Genomic DNA, 20,883 nt, shown 5'->3' with positions numbered 1-20,883 from the left:
AGCCAAGGCAAAAACCTTATCTAAGAAGCATGGCTAAAGTAATATAGTCTAATCCCTGAGATCAAACCTCAATATTGCCAAAAGTTATTTTCATAAGATTTACAATGCAATATTGGCCACAAAACAAGGAAATATTTCCAAATAGTTTCTAATCATGTCATATTTTTCATAAGAATTTAGTTCTTTTTTTCTTTTTTTATTATCAAACTGAATTACATGGAGATTACAGTTTCATACCTTAGGCATTGGATACATTTCTGTACTGTTTGTTACCTTGTTCTTAAACTAAGTGAACATCTGTACAGGTCAGTACATGCCATGGAGTAAGCAGGTTAGAAGGTTAGAAGAAACTCAGTTTATCCATACACTGTACACTCCCTCATTTATTTGAAATGCATTTTTGTGTCAAGCAATAGTCTATATGCTCTAGATATCTGATATAATCTCTACTCTAAAGAAATGTCTTAACAATAAGAAAACATATTCTGATTTTTTTATATTAGTAGACTAGGAAAAATTGTGTTTTACAGATTGGGTTGCAATGGTAATCTAGAGAACAGAGGCTGAACTGGTTTTAAGATCTAGCTATGAAAGTTTGTCGAGGATGGGTGATCATCTGACATAAATCTTAATAATCTAGACAGGTGGATAAGAGATTTGGGGGATAAGGGAAAAAGAAACATTTCGGCATAAAGTAAGGGATCTTCTTGTTTTAAGTCTTCTGCGTAATTTCAAAGATGTCATTTGCACTAGACTTAAAGTGATATTTGTATAATAACAATTCAGTGGTCATAAAATCACAATACAAGCTAGTTTTCTACATTCTCCTTTATTTGGGCTTACAAGATGGTATCTGTGGAAATTACACAACTGAGAAGGGGAGATGGGGAAGTTGCACATAGTTAAATAGGATGGCTACAGGGCAAGTAGAACTTTGCAACTTTAGCATAATTCCTTAGTTCTTTGGAGTTGGAAATCATGGACAACATACATTTATGAACTTTCCACAAGAGTATACACTGAAAACAGGTGATAAAGACAGAGGAAGTAAAGTTTGATGTACAAGAAAACTGCCTTTCTCTATATGTGTGTGTGTGTGTGTGTCTCATTGTATTTAGAAATGTTTATCATCAAGTACATTATTGAATTGGAACTTTAAATAGGAAAGAGAAAAGTTAGATATCTTTACATTCCATAGAAATATTTTCCCTTTTTCCAATGTGGTCTCATTTGTTTCTCCCTAGAAAAGATAATGAAAAACAGCTATGTAATTGTCAACTGTGGGTTGTGAGTAGGAGAATGAATAAAGGTAAAACTTGAAGCATCAGGGACTGTTGGTCATGAAATCTTCCCAGGTGCACTGAAGAAAACACATTATCTTTAGGAGGTCACTATGCAAAACACTTGGTGGAAAGATTTGAAGTCATTTTCCAGTGATTTTTTTTTAGTAGCTCAAGAACTTTCCTTCACCGTGGATGGCCTAGTACGGGTCATCCATCCTAAAAGAAAAGCAAGAGATTATAAAGTAAGCTAAGGAGATTATTTTTTTTAAATTAAAGCTTGCAAACATGAAAAGTGTCAGCAGTAAAAGCAAGCATTTCCCCAAAGCGATAATGGAACAAATTGCAAGCTTAAAGTGTTAGTAATAAAAGTAAAATGTTAGAAGGGAATGTGTTCTAGTGGAAATTTTGCACAGGATACAAAACATCCTAAGGAAAATGGGAAAGAATCCCACAGTGGCCCTTCTCATGTTTCCATGTTCTACACTGAGAAAATATAAGTTTAAATTCAAACTGTCATCCAAAAAGTCGTGATTGGTGCCTGGGATTCCCCTCTCTAAGAAGCTCTCAGCCAGGGTTGGAGAAATATCAGTGATATAGCACTTATTTCCAGATCTATTGTCTTTGAAATACATTTGGTACTGAGTTTGAGCAGTGGAAATTGAGGAGGAGGAGACAATAGCCTCAAATGGAAAGTGAAATCAGAGAAATTAAAATGAAAAGAATGATATCAGTTCTAAATGTCTAATTCTGCTAGGATATAATTTAGTGAGACAGTGACAAGTTTTGTTTCATGAAAAGTATGTCTTTTTGGTGTGTTACAATTGTCTCATTCTTGGAAAGGATGAAGGAGAATCAAGACTGTTATGTCTTAGCACTTTTTAAACATAGACCAGATTCTATAGCTCTGGTCTCGTGATGAACTATCAAGAGTAAACCACAGTTCAGCAGCTGCAAACCTGTTTGCCAATTTAGAGCTTTAAAAAGTTTCTGAAAGCAGAATCTCACATATGCCCTGCTCTGAGGTTGGCATCATATCTTCCTGTGTATCTTGGGTGTAACTTTTACCAGGTAGAATTTAGACACTAGAAGCAAATGAGGTGACAAACAGAAGAATCCGTTTGCAAAAGTCAAAATAACCAGCAAGAATCAAAACCACAAATGCCCAAACAGTCATTCATTCACCAGCCCAAAACTAATAGGAATAAGAACTATCTCAAGAGCTTAAAATTTTTTACACATAGAATTTAGTGTGATAGTGTTTCATCATACCTTGGCTTGTTTTACAAACATACTCTATTTCTGCTACCCCTCCCTTCCTCAGTAACTTCAGTAACACAATGGGTTTAGTGTAAAACAGCAACAACAAAATATTCACATTACTTGAAGAAGGATTTTTGGACTTACAACTATAACCTAGTAGTCAGAGCTCTGAGTTCTCAAGCTTAGAGGTGGTCAACTATAAACTGATTCATTGTAAAAAAAAAAAAATCAAAGAGCCATTAAACATATTGTGGCAATTTGCCTAATAAGGTAATTAAATTAGTGCTAATATTCTTCCACACACATCTGAAGAGATGAACTGAGCTGCTTCCATCTTGTAACCATGAAAGCAGGTGGTTCCCACGGTCAGAAAACAGCTTTAGGTAGATTGTACCAGAAAACATTCATGCAGTGGAGAGGAGCATGGAATCACACTTTATATCCTGTAGTTTTTCTGCATGGAAGCATGGGAGCCAGCTCCTCCCTGCAAATAGGCTCATTTCTTTCAAGGACCCCATCTATGCTGAAACCCCTCTGTATAGCACCTTGACAATAAAATTAAATTGAAAAAAAATAAAGAGATGATGGGGTAGTAAAATAGAATAAAATGAAACAGAATGAATACAATGGCTCTATGTGCCATCCAGTTAGTTAGTCCTACCACTGAACTTCTGGGCCAAACATGTAGAACACTCCATATTCTTCCACTTTTTATCCTCAGTGAGTTTTCAACTGTTTTAGCCTTGCTCTCTGTGCTAAAATCATGTGTCCTTGCTGAATCTAAAAGCAAATGTCCTTGTTGCATCCAGTGGATTTACTGAGTATGATTACCCTGGCCACATTCCTTCTTTCCTTATCATTTGTCTTTCTCCATGACCTCACACTCTTCCTCATCTTGCTTCTGCCTCCCTGGCCTTTTCTTCTTTTCATTTTCTTTACCTGACTTGTTACATGTTGATGCTCCTCTGCCTCTTACCCTTTCCCAGGTCCTCTTCCATTCTTACACTCTCCCTGAATCACTGTACCCACTCCGGAGATGGCCATCATCTCCTGAAATCCATGCCTTCTGTCCCAATGTTGGCCCTGTGCCATGGACAGACCCAACAGACTGGGTGGACTACTGATTCCTGAAGTCCAAAACTGAACTAACCTGCACGCATGATCTTGACCTCCAAAACTTCTCATTCTTTCATGTTCTCTACTTAGCAGTAAATAATGCCACCATGGAAACTTCTTTTATAATCTTTTCTTTCTCTTCCTTTTCTCTTTTTCTCCCTCCTTCTCTTCCTCTTTCTCCTTCCTCCTTCTCTCTTCCAATTAAGAACCTACCTCTTCATATCTCATGAGCCTGCTTTGCTGTAGTATCTCTAGGCAGGCACTGTCAGCTTCATCCTAATTTCAACTGCTTCTGGATCACCCAACTTCCGTATCTGCCACACGCTATGCATGGGGATCCTCAAATGCATAGACAACACATTACATAGATGATATTACAGAGAACTCAAGATAAGACCTATTGTGTAGACCCTTGATGTCAGCAGGTAACATCAGTGGGTGGGTGTGTGGCTCTGAGGAGACCACCATTGAGGAAAATCAATGTTCAGGATGCATCGAGTTCAGTACTGTTCTGTAGGTGCTTGGTTTAGTTTCAGTGTTTCACTTTATCACTTAAATTAAGCACCTTGGCTTTTACTTTTTTTTGCATGAGGAGCTCCATTGTTTTGGGAGATATATATTTTCACAGAATTTAAGGCAAGGAAGCCTCCAGCAGATCACACAATTTAAACACAGCTGACGATAACACGAGACTGAGAACTTCATTGCAGCAACTGAGCTGTTTAATACAGGAATTTACATTGTTTATTTGTTGAGAGTTCTTGTGATTTTTTTTAATTCTTGTTTTTTAACCGACTTTGCTTGATCAAAAACCACACATAATAAACCCATAAATAAGATACGTTTACTGTACTCTCTCATGTGGCCAATAGGTGGCTTTCATGCCTCATCTCTCCTCAGTTTCTCTGCTACACTCTGAGCTACAGCCCACCCAACTAAGAGCTCAGTCACAGCTGTGGTTAGCAAGATGATGGTTGTTTGACCACATACTCACTCTTGCCAGAAACCATCTCACTTCTTTCCACAAAGTACAATTATCTCGTTGGGTACTCAGCATATCACCAAAGGCTCCTCTCCTTATTTCTTTTTACTTAAATTCCCTAAAGTGTCAAAGCAAGTCACAAAACCAAACTATTTTCTCATCTTCATTTCTGTCAGATGGATCAAGTACTTTTATGTGTCTGAATTCCATCTCAATATTCTGCATTATTACTCCCATTGAGGAATTTGGGTTTCAAGGCCAAACTTTTTTTTAAAGTGCCTTTTGGTGAAAATGATGCCTAGAAATGATGCCTAGTTTCTACACAGCTGAAGGTCTATGCTTAGTAGAGCAGGAGTCATTTACCCTTTTGTTTTAGGTATTAAGGGCCCAAGGATGTACTTTCCTTAGTGTTTTGGGTACATCCTCAATAAATTCTTTTGGAATTAAATACTTCTTGGTTATTATGTATAGGTACTGTAAGTATTTTCAGCCAGGCCAAGAACTAATATAACAGAATGCTTTTAACTGTCAAAGAAAATTTAGGAATATGCTGATTAAAACACATTGTACACAGGTATGGTGAAGTCATCACGAAACCTCCTCCTTTGCATGAATAATGCATGCCAATAAAATTGAAAGGAAATTTTGGGGTAATCAGTTAGCCTTCTGGCTAACTGATCTTTCCTAACAGATTATCACACATATATTCATCAATTTAGCTCCACTGGTACAAAAAATAGTTTAAGGTAGGCAAGTGATGTATTACCATATCTGGAAATTTCCCTTTGACAACCCCACTCCCTTTGTGAAATTAATTAATTGCATCTACTTTGGGATTAAGGTTTCTTGCTATAACAGGAAGTATATTAAGGAAACTAAGGAAAGACTCAACATACACAAAAACTCCTCATGGACAAAACTTACCTTTCCTGAGATTTCTTGCCTAAAAATACAAAGGAAAATAGAGAAATGCAATTAGTGGAAAGCAGGCAATTTGATTTTAAAGTAAGAGAGAAAGGAGGTTTCTACTCATCCATCTATCTTTTGAAATATTCATGTGTTGGGTGGATATTCATCTGTATGTAAGGGGAGCTGAGGTAGTCCTAAAATTTGGTTTTCTTTTCCTGTCTATTTTAGGCCAATTTGCCATTTTGAATGGATTTTGTAAATTTAATCCTTTTTGAAAAGAGAAGAATATAAATAAGTACATTTATAAACAAGCTACAGAAGTACAATCTACAGGAAAACAATGTAAAAGAAAAAAACCAGCAAAAGCTCTTTGAGGGGAAAGAATTCTTTCTGTGGCTGAACTTCCTACTCGGGTAAAAACCCTATTTTGACACCTGTAGGCTGGTCTGTCTGAACAAGCTGCTTCTCTTCTGTAAGTCACAATTTCTTTATCTGCTAGAGGTGATGGTAGTTGTATCTTCCTCACTGGATTGACAAAATTAAGTATATTTCAAAGTATTTAGGCCAAAGCCCAGCACTTAGGAATCAATTTCTGTTTTAAACCTTTAGTGTTAGAAGTTACTGTGTAAAATCTTTCAGCCAAAATTCAGCCTGCAGATAGAATGAGCCAAGTATGCAGGAGTCAGGTTATCTTCACAGAAACATTTTCTTTTCTTTTAGGAATAATGAAAGCCATAATAAGTATAAGCAAAACTCTGTTCCTATTGAGGAGGTTTCTTCTTGAAGAAAAGGGAAGCAAGGTGGCATGTGTTCAGTTTCATACCTTCTTCTACCCTGTGTGTTGGTTCAAGTGGAAAATTCTTTTAGCCAAGGGGGTGGGGAGCTAATTTTATGACTCTGAAGACAAGAACTTATAGAGCTTATAGGCTATTTTACAAATAGCCTAAAATATCACTGCCTCAGTGTCTCTCTCTGTCTCTCTCTGTCTCTGTCTCTGTCTCTGTCTCTGTCTCTCTCTCTCTCTCTCTCTCTCTCTCTCTCTCTCTCTCTCTCTCTCTGTCTCTCTCTCTCTTTCTCTCTCATTGTGGGGTTTGAACTCTGGGCCTGGGCACTGTCCCTGAGCTCTTCAGCTCAAGGCTAGTGTCCTACCACTTTTAGCCACAGCACTATTTCCAGTTTTCTGGTGGTTAATTGGAGCTAAAAGTCTCACAGACTTTCCTGCTTGGGCTGGCTTCGGGCTGTGATCTTCAGATTTCAGCCTCCTGAGTATCTAGGATTACATGCTTGAGCCACTGGCACTGGCAAGTAGTTTTCTTTCTTTCTTTTTAATTTTTTTTTATTTTTTTTTTTTTGGCCAGGCCTGGGGCTTGAACTCAGGGCCTGAACACTGTCCTCGAGCTTCTTTTGCTCAAGGATAGCACTCTACCACTTGAGCTACAGCGCCACTTCTGGCTTGTTCTGTGTATGTGATACTGGGGAATTGAAGCCAGGGCTTTATGCATGCTAGGCAAGCACTCTACCACTATGACTCAGTCTTCTTTTTTACCCAGCAGAGCCAATGGTAGCAATTAATCAGAGAAAGATGGTTCTGGAACACAAAGTGTTTCTGGTTGAGCCCGTGACCAGGGGAATATGTTTCTGGAACTCTCCTTTATTCCTAACCTTGGAGAAGGGAGTTGATATCTGATACCAAGAATGCTGTGGTAGGCGCCCTAGAGCCAGATCTGAGGATTCATCTAAGGAAAGATCAGGCAGTCACAGGCTACCATGCACTAAATTATTACCTGTTCCCTTTCTCCAGCTTTCTGAACCCAATAAGCCTATACAATTCTTAGAACTACAGGGCCCCAAGGGCTCACACCTATAATCCTGGTTACTCAGGAGGCTGAGATGTGAGGATCTTGGTGTGAAAACAGCTCAAGGCAGGCAAGTCCATGAAACCCTTATCTCTAATCAATCACCAAAAAGAAAAACCCAGAAGTGGATCTGTGGCTCCAGTGGTAGAGCAAAAACAGAAAAATAAATAAATAAAAAAGTTCAAGAGCAGCAGCACTCAGGCCCTGAATTCAAACCCTAGAATCTGCAGCAAAATTAAGATAAAACAGAGGTATACTGTGTATTTACTTTTCCCTTGTTCTTTGTAAACTTCATCAACTAACCCAATAGGAGTTTAGCCTGGGGAAATAGGATCATTTCTGACATTGGGTCTAAAGGAAAAATATTGTTCATGTTCTAAAGAACCAAGTACAACTAAAAATTTTAGAACACAAAGCCAATCACTTGAAAGTTGGAAATATTGACAGATGTTTCTTCACACATGAAGACTATTTAAATGTGGCATTAATGTGTCCCCAGCTTTCCTGCCAAAATCAGTGATCTCTGGGGGCATCTGTTCTCATTGCTGGCATAACTGTAAAGTAGCCCAAGTGCTCGTTGTCTGTTTCCTGTTTGCCCCACACTGATTCCCACAGCAGGGGCATGCCGTTTTCAACTTATCAGTTTGAGATCTTGTACAGAAATGACTCCAAGGTTAAAAAAAAAATTAAAAAAACAACCCTACTTCTTTTCTTACCCTGCTTATCAAACAGCCTTAGCCAGAAAGACTTCATTAAGTACCTGTGACTTTAATTCTGTCCTTTGATGCTACAACTTCTTGTTAAAGGATATGAACGTGGAATAAATATTTTCCTTACTAAGCTGACTTTTGGCCCCTAAATCCTTAAAGTATTGCAATAGTTTATCCTAATATGTAATTAATATGTAATCACCCACTTTGTTCTCTACTCTTTGAGTTCTGCCATAATCACACAGGGAAAGAAAGGACTGTTGGTAGCAGGGTTTGAAGACTCCATGGAAAGAAAAATAAATGAATGATAAGAAAGAAGTGCCATTCTTCTTTCACATTAACAAAGTTGTTATTAAGTACCTATTATTCTACAAGTATGGGATCCAAATACCATGAAATTTCTCTCAGAGGTAGTACAGACATTGCCACTGGTCACTGTGGTTAGTTTACAGTTCGTAAAGTTCCTGCTCATCTTCAGTGGCTTCTTCATTGCCTTTCTAGGTTGGTTAGAAAGCTAACCTAGCACTTCCAGTTTTTGTAGTTTAATAAAAGATCAAATCCTAGTGGAAGACCATTATGGACTGGGGAAATAATATTCCTACAATGGCCAGGACAAATGGGCTGGGGAACCTTTACATACCACATATTCAGTGAACAAAATACAGGCTAATTTAATGGAAGGGAAATTTAAATCAACTGGTACCATAGGAGCATGGTACAGAGGGACTGGTTAGCCATTGCTTTGAGTTCATCCATGCTCTTCTCCTTAAAACAGGGGTCCCACAAACACTGCCCAATATCTGTGAATTTTACAGCATTAAATGGTTCCACCTCATGAGTTTGACCATCAAACGTGGTAGTGAAAATCCAAGGCCTGTTGAAGACTGCTGCTGTTGTCCCACCTTAAGGCATGGACATACTCAGAGGGGAAGGAAGGAGGAGGTGTCTGTTCTTCTCTGGAAGGATTCTGTCTACATCCAAGGTAACAGAAAGTAGCTTCTCCAGACATCCCTCATGAATACAAGGTAAATTTGGCCTTGGGGAAAAGGCACCAGGAAGGATTCATGGGGATTTCTTCCAGGGATGGTGCAACTCCCACATGTAGGAACCACACAGGGATTTGATGCTTAACCAGGTGAAGTATTTGAGAGCAATTCCTTGAATGACTTAGTGGACATTTGCTTTACTCCCTAGAAAAATTATGTGTGTGTGTGTGTGTGTGTGTGTGTGTGTGTGTGTGTGTGTGTGTGTGTGTCCTGGGGCTTGAACTCAGGGCCTAGGCCCTGTTCCTAAGCTTTGTTGCTCAAGGCTAGTGCTCTACCACTTGAGGCACAGCTTTATTCTGACTTTTTGGTAGTTTGGAGATAAGAGTCTCAGGGACTCTCCTGTCAGGGCTTGCTTTGAACCACGCTCCTTAAATCTCAACCTTCTGTGTAGCTGGGATTACAGGCATGAACCATTGGCACTTGACCAACACATAGTGTTTAGAGGCTAGAGATTTTTTTTTTAAGCCAAGAACCATTAGAATACTTAATTGGCTGCTATCATAGTAGTAAGCTACCTTAAATACAATAGGCATTTTGTAAATGTTTTCCTAGAGAAAAATCAAACATCACCTGGCTCCTCTTAATGACGGTATTTTACTGAGCTGATTGACATGTCTACAGGCACTAAAATCTACAAAGCACAAAGCTTGGCACCACTTCAGTTGATTCTATTGCAGTTAGAGTTTCCTGTGGATTTTCTTTCTTTTTATTTTTTCACTTTATACTTGTTTCATTTTCACAAGAAATTAAACTCACATACCTTTTCCCAATCGCCGTGCCAACCAAATTATAAATGCCAGTCCAGAGAAGGCAGTGACCATGACTGCCACCGGAATGAAGAGGGGGTTATAGTCACCTTCCTTGATCATGGAGAAACTCCTGTCTGTTTCTGAAAGAGAAATCAGTAAGGTACAGAGAGCATGAGGCCAGAAACACTATTTCCTTAGTCTAGCCTTTGAGATTTGATTTGTTTCCTTCTTATGTCTCCAGATAAGAATTTACTCGATGCCCAATGTACTATTTGACAAAGGGAAATCAGTTATTGGTGAGAAGGCCACAATTAGTCTACAGCAAAGACTGCACCAGCCTTAGCTGGAAACTTAATCTCAGCTCCCTGATCTGTGATTCACGGGGTTCTCGGGGATGCGTCTAGAAAGCTTAGCAATAGGCAGTAGCCATTGTGTTTAGCTCCCTGGTCTAGTGCAGTGTTTGGACTCTGAAACAAGAGAAGAGCTAGAAAAGTTGAATATAACTTCAAGAAAAAAGCAAAGCCATTTCCCAGGGGAATTGAGAAATTCCCAAGTTGTGGAAATGACTTCTGGTAATGTTTTCAGGCTTCATTTTCTTGACAATAAAGGTGAGTCATGGGTCAGGGGGAGGCTGACAAGGCACAGTGCATCCTGGGAGCTGGTTCAGTCTGTTGCCCCAGCCTGGTAATTCCTAACTCCCCTGGAAGTGGTGGCCACACATTCTCCTTCAGGAGCATGCCTGAATTATTTCCAGTGAGTGGGGAGAATTTCTACTTGCTTATCAGTTGTAAACCTGCCTAATCTGTCTTGAAAAATAGCTTTGTCTCTAAAGCAAACCCAAGATTGATTCAATTCACTGGTGGGTCAAATTAGCTCTATGGTTTCAGTAAAGAATTTCGACCTTTCTTTTGAGACTTAAACTTGTGAAACAGCAGCATAAATGTAGAAAGTGTGATCCAAACTTCATAACTTACAGATAAATCATATTTCCTCCAATGTGGGAATTATTTTGGCAGTTGAAAGGAAAATTTTACTGAATTTTAAGTGGAAAAAAAACTTTGAGATTATTCCTTCATTTTTCGTAGTAATTATTTTCCTGAGAGTTTACACAAGAGGAAAAATGAAAGACTTTAAGATCATAGCAAAATGAAACAACCAGAAAGGGCCACTACTCCCCCACCCCCAAGGAAATTGGTTGGTGTTAAGTAGGGCACCACATAAAATGGATGTCACTGAGAGGGTAGTATTCAAATTCAGTGGAGGTTCACCGTCTTTATTATATATTCCATGACATCAAGAAAAAAAACACAGTAAATCCATATTATAATGCTATAAATCATCTTTCACATGGTAAGATGGCCTGTGAAGAATGTGGTTGTTGTGTGTCTGTTTGGGAGGTTTCTTTTTAATTTTAGTAAGAATAAATCTCTTTGGGGCTGAGAATGTGGCTTTTGGTAGAGTGATTGCCTAGCATGCATGAGACCTTGGGTTCAATTCCTTAGAACCACATAATAAATAAATAAACCCGTTAAAATTAAAAAAAAAAAAAAACCTCTTTGAAAGCATCACAATACAATGCAAGCTAAGCTAAGTTATGCTCCAGAACACAATACAAACTTCTTACCTGCATTTTCTTATATGCATTGTATTGTATCACAATAAAATGTCTCATATGAAGTTGCTCACCTTGACAGGCTGGTTCCAGAGATGACCAGTTTCCCAGTGGCCCACAGCTTGTCTCTTCAACCCCAATCAAGTCTGTTCCCTCAGAACAGTGGAAGGCACACTGGGAGCGGAAGCTGAAGTTTCCCAAAGGGTGAGAACAGTCCAAAGTACCCAGATCCGGGGCCCTCAAAGGCTCACACTGGACCACTTCAATAAGCAAAGAAACATTATTGGGAGTGTTAAGAAGACCTGATGAATTTGAATACTAGATTTGTCATTTGATAGGCACATATCCAAAGAAGTCATCCTGAATGAAATAGTCTCTGAGTCATGTCTTAAAGATGAGTAGATAATGAGCCATGAGTAAAATGAGAGAGAAGGCATGAGCCAAAATCAAGGAGATACAAAGCCAATGTGGGCAGTGGAGAGGTGTAAGTATCTCAAGATTATTAGAAAACAAGAGGAGGAAAGGCATGGTGTGAGGTATGGTTAAGAAGATAGGAGCTAAAACTTGGCTTTTTCATTAATTTAATTTAATTTATTTTATTTTATTTTTATTTATTTGTTTGTTTGTTTGTTTGTTTGTTTTTGCCAGTCCTGGGCCTTGGACTCAGGGCCTGAGCACTGTCCCTGGCTTCTCTTTGCTCAAGGCTAGCACTCTGCCACTTGAGCCACAGCGCCTCTTCTGGCCATTTTCTATATATGTGGTGCTGGGGAATCGAACCCAGGGCTACATGTATACAAGTCAAGCACTCTTTCCAGTAGGCTATATTCCCAGCCCTTAATCTATTATATTTTAAACATTACTCCAAGACCTTGATGACCTCAGATTTAATTCTCTAATACAAATACAAATTAAAGGAATAATGGTCACATATATGTGACATGTTTTTATTTGTTTTAATTAATCAGCCTGCCAGTAGAATGAGTAATATAGTCGGGTGGAACTGATTTAAGTTGTGGTGCTCTTGCTAAAGACTACTATAATAAATGAGGAGAAAGATCAAGAGGGAAATAGCAGGAAGGTATCATGTAGGAGAAAAATTGGAGCAATAGTAAGTAATAAAAATTGGTAGTATATTTTCTTGCAAATATGTGGGGAGAGGTGAGAGAAGTTCACTTCAGAATGCCCATGTAAAAGTTGACTCCATGTAATAAGATTCTGAAAAAAGAAGGCCTGCTGGTTAGCCTTGACAGTCTTGTGAACATCTCAGAGGATAGCTTTAATATATGTGACATTCAGGACAGAAGACAGATTTGTCCATTGAAAGATCACAGAGATATGTGAGTTCTCAAAAGTCAGGAAGTTTGAACACAGGGAAAGATGTTGAGTCAGAAGAACAATAGACAAAAGACAGAAGATGAGGAATAAAATACTTTATGGGCCTGAATAAGCATCTAAGAAGCAATCTAGGAGACCTGGTCATAGTTTTGAAAGAGAACCAGAAAACAATGACATGATGGAAAGCAACACCCTCCTCCCTCCCCCCAAAATGGGACTACAGTGCCTAGTGAAATGGGAAAACTAGATTAAAAACTAGAATTCTATGCTGGAGATAAGGTATTAGGTGAGATTCAGGGCTTCAAGGTTAAATATTAAAGTATGACACCTTAATTGATTGACACTTAAATCTATCTTAGCCTCAATTCTTTAAAAGCACTATTTGTCGCAAAAGCATTTGTTTTCTATTCTATGCATCAGATACTTCACACTTTTGAAACCTGACTAACATAACTCAAAGGATTTGATATCTTTTGTGGTGGTCAAGTAGGTCTAAGACTTTAAACCAGTGCCTTCTATTTCTATCACCATGCCTCTGAATGACTTCAAGAGTCATGTTGATTTTTCTCTCTTCTTTGCTTTTGCTCCCCTGCGAGCATTTTTATGTGCTTTTCCTGGGATATTTGCCTTAAATGCCAAACCTAGAAAAGGACAAGTTCCCTTTCTTCACATTCTCTAATCTCTGAAAGCATACTCCATTATGTCTTGCTTTCCTTCAAACTCAATTATGTAATTTCACGTACACCCTTTGAAAGAGGGATCTCCTGAAACACTTAGCCCAAATAAACATGTTATCTTTCTCTGACCTGTAGTATGAGTCATTTACATGAGCTTTCCTGTTTGCCCTTGCCTGTCAAGACTTTGTCTGTGCATGAACAAGAGTACCTCCTAACGGTAAATGGCACAATTTCATTCTGACTTTACAATTCTCCCGTGCCTGATTCCTTATTATAATTTGCACAGTTTTTTTTAACTCAACACCTTGTTCCTTGTGGTACTTAAAAACTAAAGCTTGTGAAATGATTGAAAATTCATGTTGACTTACGAAATCTCCATGGGAAGAGAGCAGCATTGTGTAAGCACAACTTTCTGATCAAAACTTCCCATTTCTCAGAGTGGCTAATATCAGTTTGTCCCAGCCATCTTCTACCATAAGTTATATAATATGTGATATTGCAGGAAGAAAGAAAAAGGAAAAGGGCTTACCAAACTGGCACTCGGACCCATAATATCCCACATCACAGTTACAGGTATAATTATTGATGGTTTCTACACATTCTCCATGACCACTGCATGACTGTGGCTGGCAAGAAGCTGTAAGGAGGTCAGAATATAACCATTTAATAGAGTTACATTTTGGTATTCCTAGTCATTTCCCTATACATAATTTCTTTTTTCATTGAGATAACTTTAATAATTAGGAAAAGTTTATATAGTCATAGCATTTCCATTATATGAAGAGTTTACCCTGAGATTTCCATATAGGCATGTAACGTTCTTTGGTTACATTCATCCCTTTTAGGACTCTTAACCCCACACCCCTTTTTTTCTGTCCAGCATAGGGCTTGAATTCAGAGGCTGGGTACTGCCCCTGAGGTTTTGTGCTCATGGTTAGAGCTCAACCACTTTGAGCCACAGCTCCAGTTCCGGTTTTCTGGTGATTAATTAGAGGTAAGAGCCTCACGAACTTTCCTGACCAGCCTGGCTTGGAACCTCGATCCTCAGATCTCAGCCTTCTGAGTAGCTAGGATTACAAGCATGACCCGCAGTACCCAGCTTAGCTCTCCTTTTTCCTCTCCCCATTTTAAACAATTTTTAGCAGGCTTCTTTATTTAACATCTTTTTGTACTTAAAATATGCTATTTTCTTTTTATTTATGGAATATACTAACCATGGAGCCATAGACATTTATTTGCTTTTAGGATGAACTTACTGACAGTAATGCTCTGTATGGGCAAACTTAGGAGCATGCATGAAAACCTTTTATATTACTTGTCTTTAGTTAAACAAGTTAAATGATGGTTTAACCTTCATGGTTTCTGCATTCTGCTTGGAAATCCACATCTTTACAGGAAGTACTAGAGTAAAAAAGTCCACGCTTTAAAAAGGAGTAGAATCCTATTTGCCAGAAGCCAAAGTAACTCCATATCATTGTTAAAATAGGGTTTGGAAAAATCCTGACTAGGCTGGAATTGTTGTAGTGGTTTTTACAGGAATATTCAACTAAAAATGAGTGCAATGTGTTGTTGTACAGAATTATTAAGAGGAGGCTAGGACCCCAGCCCCCAGCCCCCTACTTCACAATGAGAAAACTCTCAACATCAGCTTCCTTCCTGTCAATCACCAGGGGCATCGCTTGTCTCTCTCTTCTTCCTATCTATTGAACTTACTACCTTGATGTAACTTGCTAGAGGAATGGGGTCATTGGGTATAAGGACCAGCTTTGTACACACCGAAAATGCTGAGAATGTACATGATTCAAGCTTGTTTTGAGGGCTAGAGCTATTTTTTTAAGGATATAGTAACTTGTATGGCCTAAGTCTGATTATTCTAACTTAGGTCCTCCTGAGGTAGCACAGAGTTCTGGCACTGCCCACCTGTGTAGCAGAGGGCTATCTTCTGTTTGTAGCAAGCATCATCATTCCACTTTCCCGAGTCTCTTTCCCTCTTGATATAGATCTCCACACAGTCTTCCTTGGATTTCCTGTTGTTGGGCTCCCCAGCTCCCCAGTTCTCTGCTTCTTCAGTGAGTGGCTTGTTGGTCCCCACCCATGTCCATGTATTGCTGATCTTCCGGATTCCTATCCAGTAGTAATAGCGGCTGAAGGGCAGTGTCTGTTCTAGGTACTCAATCTCTCCCTTATTTTGTATGGCAACTAAATCTGTGTAATTTTTTTGGCAGTACTTTCTAGCATTTCCCCAGGTCATAGGTTTTTCAGAATAATGGTAAGTCCAACACTCAGTCCCATGATATGACAAGAAACCTGAAAGACATCAGCATAAAATATGTTGACTCATATAATGTTATAGCTGACAAGAGCCCACGTTCCTCCCTGCTGAGCTAGGAATTTGAATGAGGAACTAAGAGCCCAACAAAGAGTAAGTGACCATTTTAGGAGCATGAGTTGATTGCAAATTGGAAGCAGAACCCAGACCTTTTGGATTGAATGTAGAAGGCTCTTGCACCTGGCATTATTGTATGCACATTTAATGGTTTTTCTAGATTTGTTTTCATGAAATAGTGTCTTCCTCAAAATTCTTTCAAGTGAAATTTAACCAGCACACTCTAGAAATTCATATTGCATTTTCTTAGTGCCTGTCAATCACTTAACACTTCTATCTCCTCAGTTCATAAAGTACTGCATGTACATTGAAGGGACTCAGAAAACATTTGATGAGAAAAGAAATTCTGGCTTCCCAGAAGCAACAAGACCAACACAACACAGGGAGTATATGGGGTGCTGTGGATGTGTGCGCACAGTTGGAGCTGAAAATAGGAGTGAGGGAGGAAGAAGACTCTAGCCTATAGGAAATGGGAAAGTAAGCTCAAAGGTATTGATGAAAGATCTCTAAAACTTGCAACATGAGTGGAAAAAGACCAAAATAAGTAGTAAAAACTCTCATTTTGTGAGGTGTGTGTGTGTGTGAGAGAGAGAGAGAGAGAGCATACGCATGAACTCAGGGCTTAAGTGCTATCCTCAAGCTTTTGTAGTCAAAGCTAGGTCTCTACCACTTGAGCTATAGCTCCACTTCCAACATTTTGGTGGTTAATTAGAGATAGGAGTACCATAGATTTTCCTGCCTGAGCTGGCTTTGAACCATGAACTTCAGATCACAGCCTCCTGAGTAGCTGGAATTACAGGCATGAGCCACCAGTGCCCAGCTGGTGGAACTCACACTGGAAATACAGAAACCACACATAGAAAATGGAATGCTAAATAATTGGTTTCAACTGGGAGTGCCTTATTAGGTATTTTGTAGTTAATTTTAACCCTACATGACTTGAAGCCTGCTGTGGGATTTTTTCGGGATTTCAATTTTACCACACAGGGTGTGGCAGGTAAAGAAAAGGTTCAAATGATTCTGGGAAGGAACTAAAGGAGGGAGAAAAGAGATGTTCATTGAAAGGATACTTCACAGAGGTTGACCTAATAATTTTCCCTGCAAGTCCAGACCTCAGTGGAGAATGAAGAACAAGGAAGAGAACTTCCAAAGGCTTGGTAATGTACAAGTGTTGCAGCTAGCATACCACAGCAGAGCACTGCCCAGAGCCACCATCTGCAGACAGCCCAGGAGCCCCTCTGAACACTCCGACATTTCCATGAAAATCCCTGCAAGTAAAATACAAAAGGATATTTATGTAAGCCTTATGTGTAGAGCACTTTGATGTCATTTTCTTACAATTCAGACTAGAGCCTGCATGCGCAACAAGCCTGTCCAGAGGAGAGAATTTTCAAACAAGGGTGAGAAAAGAATAACATCAAATTCCTCCCCAGCTAGTGCATAGTGCTGTTTCAACTTGTTTCACGTTTCAGTCTCTAGCTGCTAGTCATTATTGGTCTGGTGTTTTTCTAGATTTCAAACATTTTAATACCTACTTTTCAGCTTGGCTTTTAAATCAAGCCATTTAATATTTGGTGTGTATATCTTTAAAAGTGTTCTTTAGAGCTAAACACACTGGTGACATTTGCATCTAGTACTATCTTTTCATCCTGAACCATAATGGGTCAATGCCTCAAATACCTAAAAGAATTAGATAACCAAAGAGGCAATAGGAAAGGAAAAACATCTTTGTGGCAGGTAAAAAGCAATATATTTTGAGCAACTCAAATGATAAGTCCATAGATTTTTCTGCATATTTTAGAACCATAGTTTCAGAAGCATACCATTTTTCAGGTAACAATCTCAAAGGTACTCATTTGAGTAGTACCACCTCAAGACTCTTACCAGAAACAATGCAGAGGTGAAAAAAAAATCAGCAAATCTGAGAGTAAACATTCTAGGGTCACCTTTTAGAAACTTTGAGAATATTTTTGAGGTTCTATTATTTTTAAAACCAAAATTGAAATGGATTGCTTAGTGCCTTCTTAATGCCACCTGCCTCAACAACCCCAAGAAGAGTTTCTTTGAGGATCTGGAAATCCTGTAGGCTGAAAGGCTCACCATGGCTTTCCTCCGTCCTTCTCCAGTTCCTGTGCAGCCTGCAGCTCCTCAAGTTGGCCTTCCCAAGTTGAGTCTCTGGGTCCTTGTGCAAGGGTTGTTGTGGTATAGGGAGGGTGTACCAAATGCCACCAGCAGGACTCACTTTCTTTCACTTCTCTAACCCAACCTCACATCCAACTCCTCCCCCTCTTCTTCCTCTTCTTCTTCCTCCTCTTTCCCCACCCCTTTCTGAGAGTGACCTCTATCACCTCCCCTGGAGAAAAAGAATATTGAGCTGCTGACTAAAAAAGGGTCTTGTGATGAGATTGTTCCTTCCTTCCCTCCAATTTTCCATCCTTTCTCTTCTCCTATGCATTCTTCCCTTCTTTTCTCTCCTCTTCCTCCTATTGTTCTTGCTGTAGCCACGCCCCTTTCTCCTCTCTCTCTCTCTCTCTCTCCTTCTTTCTCCTAACCTCTCCTTTCTAATCTTCCTCCTCCTCCCCTATTCATTCTTCCTTCTCACCCACCTCTCTCTTCTCTCTCTCTCTCTCCATCTCTTTGTCTAAGACACTAATATAACTCCTGTCTACACATGAAAGAGGTTCTTGACAATTTCACAGATCAAAAAACTGTACTTCAGACAAATGGATGATTGTGACCAAATTTCAGCAGAGGGCTGGGGATATAGCCTAGTGGCAAGAGTGCCTGCCTCGGATACACGAGGCCCTAGGTTCGATTCCCCAGCACCACATATACAGAAAACGGCCAGAAGCGGCGCTGTGGCTCAAGTGGCAGAGTGCTAGCCTTGAGCGGGAAGAAGCCAGGGACAGTGCTCAGGCCCTGAGTCCAAGGCCCAGGACTGGCCAAAAAAAAAAAAAAAAAAAAAAAAAAAAAAAAAAAAAAAAAAAAAAAAATTTCAGCAGAGCTAACCAGCCAACTTGGGCTACCTTTTTTTTTTCTCCTCTCTCTTTCCTTGATTGCCCCCTAGTGGAAGTCTCTAGTAATAACACTTCCTAAAGTGAAGCCTTGAAAACAGCCCAGGGTCAAAGGAAGAGGGGAAGATTGAATAGGGAGAGGAAGGGTGGGCAGATGCAGTCATAATATTCAGTGCAAATGGAAAACTGAAGGGACCGGCCAGGTTGAGAGAGATGGGGGAGAATGAGGAAGGGGTTACCATTGGTCAAGATGCGTTGTTCTCATCACCTGACTGATTGAGTTGAAACCTCTGTAGAAACACTTAAAGATGATAATAGTAAAGGAAATCCAGCTTTTTGCCCCAGGAACATTTAGGGACCTTCAAGTACCATTATATTCCATAAAGTATGAAGGATATAAGATTTCATATGAAGTTAGGTCTCACATGATGAAATAAATCATTACTTAAATATAATAATAAAAAAATCAGGTCACTGACCTGTTCATATTTGCATTGTAAGAAATATAAAATAGTAAAATATAAATATGTAATTATAAATAATATTTATGTTATAAATATATTGTAAACATCCTGTTGTATTTAAATATATTTATGTGCAATATGTAAATATATTTAAATATAATTTATACTATCTTATAATTTATTATATATTTCTAATATATAAATGTAAATATGAATATAGAAGAATATAAAGTCATGAAAGCACTAGAACTTAGTATCTTATATAAATGACCTATTCAATTTTAATAATTGCACTGTGCTATATGGACTATGGACTATTATTATTCCCACATTAACGAGTCTCTCAGAGAGATTAAGGAAGTTGCCTCAATAACATACCTATGAGAGACACACTTGGCTTCCAAACTGGGGCAGCCATTTCTGAATTTTGTATTTCGGATCATTAGGCTGAATTTCTGGTATGGTCTTGGAAGACATGACAAATGAGTACAAACAGGGAGCCAGGGAGACCTGTGAAAGTGCTAAGACATTCACTATACCCAGAAAGAAATGTCTAGACTTGGATACCCTCTACTTCTCTCCTGAACCATATTCGACTGGGATCTTAACCCCACTAGTTCTCGGAGACTTCTCTCACCACCAAGCTCCTTACCTTCTCCAGTGCTGGCAGCTGCGTCTTGTTTGATTTGGCTGCTCTGGAATTCCTCCTCCTTCATTAACAGGCCCTCCTCTGTTTATGTGATGATTCTTCCTTGCTGCCTTAGCTTCTAAATCTTTATTCTCTTCTCTTCTTTATTCTTTTTTCTTTGGTTCCACTGATTTGTGTGCTGTTACTGGGGTTTGAACTGAAGGCCTTACATTCTCACTCAGCTTTAGCAAATTATAGCAGTCAATGATATTTTATATTTTGCAGATCACAATAATTTGAGGTCTCTCTTTACAAAAAGAATATAAAAGTACCTTGATGTTATAGGTATTTACAAGGCATTCTCATACAAACATAGTTCTAGGTCTCAGGCCCCTGTGATACCCGAGTCCAGGTAAAGCTAATTTTCATTGGTTTCAAGGTAAATCTGTGTAATTAGAACACAGGAATATGTACATGTTTGTACATCTGTGAATGTGCATGCTCACATGTGCTTGACAGAAAATCCAGAATTAACATTTTTCCAGAGAAACAAGTAAGAAATGGGTAAGCACGTGTGTGTGTGTGTAGAGATTTATTACAGGAATTACGTCATATGGTTGTTGAGGGTCTTACTATCTACTCCCTGCAAATAGACAGACAGAAAAGCCCAATGACGTAGAATTCAGTGTACATCCCAAGGCTCTGGAGCCTGAGTGCCAATGTCCAAGGGCAGGGGAACATGATTGCCCCAGATAAACACAGGAAGCTCACCTTCCTCTAATGTTTCCCTCAGTTAGGACCCTTAAAGACTTAACAAGGTCCATCCATGTTGGTAAAAGCAATCTTGTTTCTCAGT

General features: G+C 39.1%; 1 protein-coding gene across 1 annotated transcript; it reads right to left on the bottom strand.

Annotated features, from left to right (window-relative positions):
* Positions 1 to 1,107: 1,107 nt before the first annotated feature.
* On the bottom strand, positions 1,108 to 18,163 carry Sell (selectin L). Its single transcript, XM_048357296.1, has 8 exons — positions 18,022 to 18,163; positions 17,108 to 17,189; positions 15,456 to 15,842; positions 14,065 to 14,172; positions 11,598 to 11,783; positions 9,923 to 10,051; positions 5,566 to 5,584; positions 1,108 to 1,499 (listed from the first exon to the last, which is right to left on the bottom strand). Exons 1-8 carry the CDS (start codon positions 18,022 to 18,024, stop codon positions 1,481 to 1,483), a joined length of 933 nt encoding a protein of 310 aa, XP_048213253.1. The 5' UTR covers positions 18,025 to 18,163; the 3' UTR covers positions 1,108 to 1,480.
* Positions 18,164 to 20,883: the final 2,720 nt, after the last annotated feature.

This window comes from Perognathus longimembris, chromosome 11 (genome assembly GCF_023159225.1).
Source record: "Perognathus longimembris pacificus isolate PPM17 chromosome 11, ASM2315922v1, whole genome shotgun sequence".
NCBI lineage: Eukaryota > Metazoa > Chordata > Mammalia > Rodentia > Heteromyidae > Perognathus > Perognathus longimembris.
This window is presented reverse-complemented; position numbering and strand designations above follow the sequence as displayed.

Bases quoted from the DNA above. Each gene is read 5' to 3' on its own strand.
- Sell (XM_048357296.1), bottom strand. The intron at 14,173-15,455 runs GTGGGCAGTGCC...ACCTCCTTACAG, and splicing joins GATAGCCCTCTGCTACACAG to CTTCTTGCCAGCCACAGTCA. The intron at 10,052-11,597 runs GTGAGCAACTTC...TTTCTCTTTCAG, and splicing joins TCTGGAACCAGCCTGTCAAG to AAACAGACAGGAGTTTCTCC.